Here is a 6,992-nt window from a genome sequence, read left to right as displayed (position 1 = left end):
CACGTCAAATGGATTCCGTTTCTTACCAAACTTCACAGACTTATCTTATTACATATAAGACCTGTACCGAGCGCCGAAACCAAAATACAGGCCCGATACCATCAAGTTCTAATCACAATTCATTTCCAAATCCCATAAATAATTTTAGAAAATAATTTTCTTTGAAAATTCATTTCTCAGGCTTGGGACCTCGAAATTCGATTCCGGTCATATGCCCAAGCCCCATATTTTCCTACGGACCCTCCGGGACCGTCAAATCACGGGTCCGGGTCCGTTTACCCAAAATGTTGACCGAAGTCAACTTAATTCATTTTAAAGCCAAATTTTATCATTTTTCACAGATTTTCACATATAGACTTTTCGGCTACGCGCCCGGACTGCGCACGCAAATCAAGGTGATGCTGAAAGAGGTTTTTAAGGCCTCGGAACGCAGAATTTACTTTAAAAACAAGTGATGACCTTTTGGGTCATCACAGTACGCGTCGAAGCTCATCTTGACGTATATAAGTCTCTTCATGCTGATGGGAGGGCGTTTCAGGCAGAACTTCGGGATGTGCGTGTCAAGGCATGTGCATCTCGTGAGGCGTGCGGATATGACCCTGGCATGCCTGGTGGAGACGATGTTGATTCTGACGACGCGGACAAGCTCGCCTCCTATTCTTGGTACAATGAGGTGTATGCCACGGGGGATGATGTGGCATAGAATTTGGTTGTATTTATTTTTGTTTTGCTATTTTTGTGAGGCGTCCTTGAGCCCTTTTTAAAAAAAGGGACTTGTAATGTGCTAGCTGTAATGGAAAAGTTATTTTTTGTTGTGTACCTTTGAATTGTTTTTTTTGTTGTTTGTTTATTTGGCGATGACCTTGGCCGTAGTCGTGCTATTTTGAGTTATTGTCAAAATGTTAGCCCGTTGCATTTCGAGCGAGGTCAAGCCCTTGTCTTTACCAGCGGCTTTTGCCGTAAGGGTGTTATTTTGAGTTATCGTCGAAATGTTAACCCGTCGTGGTTCGAGCGATGTCGAGATCTTTTCTTTTGTAACGGCCTTAGCCATAGGGATGTTACTTTAGAGCTAATGTTGAATATCCCGTCGTAGTTCAAACGCTGTCGAGCTCTTTTCTTTAGTAACGGCCTTAGCCATAGGGATGTTACTTTCGAGCTAATATCAAAGAGTTATCCCGTCGTGGTTCCAGCGATGTCAAGCTCTTTTCTTTAGTAACGGCCTTAGCAATTGGGATGTTACTTTCTAGCTAATGTCGAAGTGTTATCCCCTCGTGTTTGTGAAAGGACGACGGAGGGTAACATGTTTTATTTTATTTGCTGGAGTGTCATATATGCCGGTTTCATTCATATATTGGAGATACATGTCGATTTTGTACATTCATTGGAGTAATTTCATTCATACGTAGGAGATACATGTCGATTTCGTACATACAATGGAGTAATTTCATCCATACATTGGAGATGCATGTCAATTTCGTACATACAATGGAGTTTCCTTGTACCTAGTCCCTTTATTACTCGGCTTGGAGATGCCATCGGCAGGCTGGGCGACGAATTATACTTTTAACTTCGAGACGCCCCCCTCGTCGCCTCGTTTAAAGCCTCCTCGAGAAAACCCGATTGGGATAAAACCCGGGTGAGGAAAAAAGAGTACGACTTAGGTGGCGTCATTTTTCAGAAGTGGAAGTATTTGAGGTGGCGACATTCCAGTTATTTTGTAGTAGTTTTCCTTCCATTGTTTCTAACTGGAATGCTCCTTTGCTTGCTGCTGCTGTGATTTTATATGGCCCGTCCCATTTTGTTCCTAATTTTCCTTCATTTGGGTCTTTTGTTGCTTGTTTTTTGGCCTTGAGGACGTAGTCCCCCATTCTGAGTGGTTGTACTTTGGCCTTCTTGTTGTAGTACCTTTCTGCTTGTTGTTTTTGGGCTACCATCCTTAGGTGATCCATATCCCTTCGTTCTTCCACTTCGTCCAGGTCTTGTATTCTATTTTCGTTGTTGTTTGGTCCACTCTCATTGGAGTATCTCAGGCTAGGTTCCCCGACCTCAACGGGTATAACGGCGTCGGTCCCGTAGACTAATGAATATGGCGTTTCGCATGTGCTGGTTTTTGGCATGGTGCGGTAAGCCCACAACACCTCTGGTAGCAGTTCTGACCATAGCCCTTTGGCGTCCTCGAGCTTTTTCTTTAGTATATTCAATATTATTTTGTTAGAGGATTCAGCTTGACCGTTACCACCGGGATGATATGGCGTGGAGAGTATCCGCTTAATGCGCCATTTTTCGAAGAAATCGATCATCTTTTTCCCGACGAACTGAGGTCCATTTTCACAGCTAATTTCATTGGGGATGCTGAAGCGGCATATTATGTTTTCCATATGAATGCGATGACTTCCTGATCACGTATTTGGGTGAACTCACCTGCTTCCACCCATTTGGAAAAGTAATCAGTTAAAATCAAAAGGAAGCGTATCTTACCTCGGCCTGCTGGGCGGGGTTCGGCGATATCCATTCCCCATTTTATAAACGGACATGGTGAAGTGACGGAATGCAGGAGTTCGCCCCCTTGGTGTATCATAGAGCCGTACTTTTGGCATTGCTCACATTTCTTGACGTAATCCATGGCTTCCTTTTTCATAGTGGGCCAATAGTATCCTACGCGAATAAGGCATCTTACGAAGGCTCAGTTGCCTATATGGGCACCGTAGTGGCCCTCGTGTACTGCTTCTAGCACACGCCTTGTTTGATTTGGTCCAAGGCATTTGGCCAAAGGCCGCGGAACGTCCTTTTGTAAAGGTCATGATTTATGAGGTTGCACCTGGCTGCCTGTATTCGAAGCTTTTTGGCTTCTTTTTTATCTTGCGGGAGTGTTCCTTCCTGCAAATATGTTATAATGCGGTTTTGCCAGTCCCAAGTTAAGTTTATAGAATGTACCTCGACCTGGTCTATTCATGAGTGGAGGAGGGTGACCAAGTTTTCCTTGGTTATATTTTTGGTTGCTGCCACCAGTTTAGCGAGGCCATCTACTTCGATGTTTTGCACCCGGGGTATCTGTTCGGGTCGGCATTCGTCGAATTCTGGTAGTAGTTTATGGATTTCTGTCTGGTATTTCTGTAGTCTCTACTCCTTGATTTGGAAAGTCCTAGTAACTTGATTTACAACGAGTTGAGAGTCGCAGCGAAGGATGATTTCGTGCACCATACTTAAGGGATAATTTCAATCCTGCAATTACGGCCTCATACTCGGCCTCATTGTTAGTCATTTCGGGACACCGTATGGATTGGCGAATCACTTCTCCTGTAGGGACTTCAAGTACGAGTCCTAGTCTATACCCTAATGCATTAGATGCGCTGTCAGTGTAGAGGACCTAGAGGTCGGGCCATCCGGGGGAGGTGTGAAGCGCTTCTTGCTCGACTTCGGGCTATATTTCTGCACTGAAGTCGGCGACGAAATCGGCGAGCACTTGCGACTTTATTGCAGTTCGCGGTTGATATGTTATATCGTGCTCGTTCAATTCTATGGCCCATTTGACAATCTACCCTATAATTTGGGTATGTGCAGGATGCTCCTTAGAGGAAAATTTGTCACCACCTTTATGGGGTGACATTGAAAATATGGCCTGAGCTTCCGTGAAGCTATGACTAATGCTAGAGCCACTTTTTCGAGGTGGGGATACCTCGTTTCGGCATCAATTAAGGTTTTGCTGATATAGTAAATTGGAGATTGCGTACCTTTGTTTTCGCGGACCAAAACTGCGCTTACCGCGACTTCGAAGACAGCTAGGTAGACGAGGAGGCACTCGCCTGGATCTGCCTTGGCGAGTAATGGCGGTGAGGACAAGTATGCTTTTAGTTTTCTTAGGGCGTTGACATATTCCGAATTCCACTGGAGCCCGTTGTCTTCCTTTAACACATTAAAAAGTTTATGGCATCTATCTGATGACCGTGAGATGAACCTTGACAGGGCGGCTATCCGACCAGTCAATTTTTGTACCTGCTTTTTGCTGGTTAACATTTCTGGTATTCCTTCGATGGCCTTAATCTTATCTGGATTGACCTCGATGCCTCTTTGTGATACCAAAAAATCGAGAAATTTGCCCGAGGTTACGCCGAAGGCGCATTTTTCGGGGTTTAGTTTCATGTCGTACTGCCTCAGTATGTCGAAGGCTTCCTGCAGATGATCGATGTGATCTTCTTTCCTTTTCGACTTGACCAGCATGTCATCGATCTAGACATCCATTGTTTTGCCAAGTTGATTTTTGAACATCTTGGTGACTAACCTTTGGTATGTCATCCCCGCATTCTTAAGTCCGAACGGCATGACTTTGTAGCACTATGTTCCCTGGTGAGTGATAAAAGTAGTTTTCTCTTGGTCCTCTTCTTCCATTAAGATCTGCTTGTAACCCGAGTAGGCATATAAGAAGTTTAGCAACTCATGTCCCGTTGTTGCGTCGATGAGCTGGTCGATGTGTGGCAATGGAAAGGAGTCTTTCGGGCATGCCTTATTTAGGTCTATAATATCAACGCACATCCGCCACTTTCCGTTTTTCTTCTTCACCATGACCATATTGGCGACCCACTAGGGATACTTTGACTCTCGGACGGAGCCATTGGCGAGCAACTTATCAACTTCTTCGCTGACCACATTGTTGATTGAGGCGCTGAACTTTCTCCTCATTTGCCGCACAAGTGGATAGAGGGGGTCAACATTCAGTTTGTGCGTGGCGATATCTTTCGGGATGCCTGGCATATCTGAATGGGAGAAGGCAAACAAATCGGCACTGTCAGTTACGAAGTTATGGAACTTACCTGGTTCTGAGAGATTATGCCCGAAATAAACCTTTTTTGTATTGTCATTGTTGTCCAGTTGGACAGGATCGAGATATTCTATCGTCGACTCGGAGGCTTCCAGGATATCGGGGTCCTTGATAGCGTCTATCTGTGCGTCGAGTTTGGTTCCCGACATTGCTAATTATTATGCTTCCGCGCTTGCTCCTTTTAGTTGTTGGGTATGTGCGCAATCCTGGGCGATGCGATAATATTCTTGTGTGGTGCGTTGTTCGCCCTAGATGCTGAATATCCCCCATAGAGTGGGAAATTTGATTACTTGATAGAGACTTGACGGGGTTGCTTGCATGGCGTGTATCCATGGGCGCCCTATGATAGCGTTGTAGGTTGTATCTTGATCCATGACGTGAAATGTCGTTTCCAGGGTGACTCCTCCGGCTAGAACGGGTAGCACTATCTCTCCAGAAGTTCGTTCGACTGCATTATTAAAACCCGTTAGTGTTATGCAATGCGGTATTATTTTATCGTCGAGTCTCACATGTATGAGGACTCGAGGATGGATAATACATACGCCGCTTCCGTGATCCCCCATTATTCTGTTTACAACAGTATCTGCAATACGTAAAGTGATAACAAGAGCATCGTAGTGAGGGAAAGACAAACCGTCAGTATCTGAGTTATCGAAGATGATACTATCTTCGAGGTCATCATACCGTTCATGAGTGATCGATCGTTTGAGTTTGTGCGTAGTGGTGAACTTTACATGGTTGATTGTTGCGTCATCGCCTCCACCGATGATCATTTGTATGGTACGAGCGGGAGAAGGGGGTTTTGGGGGTCCCTGGGGTTCTTCGCATCCGCGAGCAAAGTTAGCTCGTCCTCGGTCGCTCAGTAGTTCTTTCAGGTGTCCCTGATTTAGCATTCTTACTACCTCCTGCCGCAGACCTATGCAATCCTCGGTTTTGTGACCCCTTTCCTAGTGGAATTTATAAAGAACATTCGACTTCCGGGTGCTCGGGTCGGATTTCATCTTTTGTGGCCATTGCACCTTTGGGTCGAGCTTCTCTAGTGCATACACTATTTCTGAAGGAGAAACACAAAAATTGTGAGCAGATAAGAGCGGAGGCATACCTCTTTCGTTTCGGTGTGACGCGGTATGTCGAGGGGGGGACATCTGTGTGCCACGGAGGAGGTGGGATGGATGTCCTAATGTAGGGTTGATGTCTTTCTCGGCTGAGACGGGGTAACTGATCCCTTCGATCGTCATTGCAACGATCTTTCCTTGCTTCAGCTTGAACTGACGTCAGCCATTGGATCGGACCATTGAGGTCGTCCTCGTCGGCCCTTACCTCGGCGCGATAGGCGTTGTGGATTTCTTCCCAAGTGGTGGGAGGGTATTTCATGAGCCTGCTTAATAACTTTCTGGTTGCTCTCGACCCCCTCCTGCTTAACTCGTTCTGGAAGGTTGCTATCGCCATCCCCTCTGACACATTTGGTAGGCTCATTCTCACCCTGTTGAATCGGGCTAGGAAATCCCTGAGTCCCTCGTCGTACGTCTGCCTAACGGCGAATATGTCGTTTACATTAGCTTCCGCCTTTTTAGCTCATGCATGAGCGCTGACAAACTTGTCCGCCATTTCTTCGAACGTTGTTATTGACCGTGCTGGTAGCTGTGAGTACCAGGTTAGGGCTCCCCCCAGCAGCACTGATCCCCCCAGCTGCTTCCTCATTGTATGGTTGCTCGATAAATCGGCCAACGTCCCGTTTTGGTAACAACTTTGGGACGCCTGGTATTTTGTCGACCCTTTCTTGATGCTCCTTCATCTGGTCACGGAGTGCCTCATTCTCACTTTCCATTTTCGTTAGGATGGCTGCGAGTGTGTCATTACCTGTGTCAACAGTAGTATGAGTGTTACCTGTGCGGGGGGCATCTAGTTCGCCGGCGATTGTTGCGACATCTACGTGTGCAATGTCTCCATTTTCCCTTTGAGCGGATTTATCAAGTATGTTGTTCGTGTTTGTCAGCCACTCTTCCAGTAGTCTTTTTACCGCCGGCGGGGCCTCTCCTGTTGCAAACGTGGAGGCTTCCTTCTCGCGCGAAGCAATTACTCTTTCATGCGGGGAGGTGAAGTGTCTCCCCTAGGTGTAGTGTTTGGTGTCACGTTTTCGTTATCTTCCATGCCGTCTTCGTTGATGGTGTTCAGG

General features: G+C 46.1%; 1 protein-coding gene across 1 annotated transcript; it reads right to left on the bottom strand.

Annotated features, from left to right (window-relative positions):
• Positions 1-784: 784 nt before the first annotated feature.
• Positions 785-4,218, bottom strand: LOC109221442 (endogenous retrovirus group K member 19 Pol protein-like). The gene is made up of 4 exons (XM_019385928.1): positions 3,732-4,218; positions 2,479-2,655; positions 1,906-2,395; positions 785-788 (listed from the first exon to the last, which is right to left on the bottom strand). The coding sequence occupies exons 1-4, from the start codon at positions 4,216-4,218 to the stop codon at positions 785-787; spliced, it is 1,158 nt and encodes a 385-aa protein (XP_019241473.1).
• Between the last annotated feature and the right edge of the window lie 2,774 nt (positions 4,219-6,992).

Source organism: Nicotiana attenuata, unplaced genomic scaffold, assembly GCF_001879085.1.
Source record: "Nicotiana attenuata strain UT unplaced genomic scaffold, NIATTr2, whole genome shotgun sequence".
Lineage (NCBI taxonomy): Eukaryota > Viridiplantae > Streptophyta > Magnoliopsida > Solanales > Solanaceae > Nicotiana > Nicotiana attenuata.
This window is presented reverse-complemented; position numbering and strand designations above follow the sequence as displayed.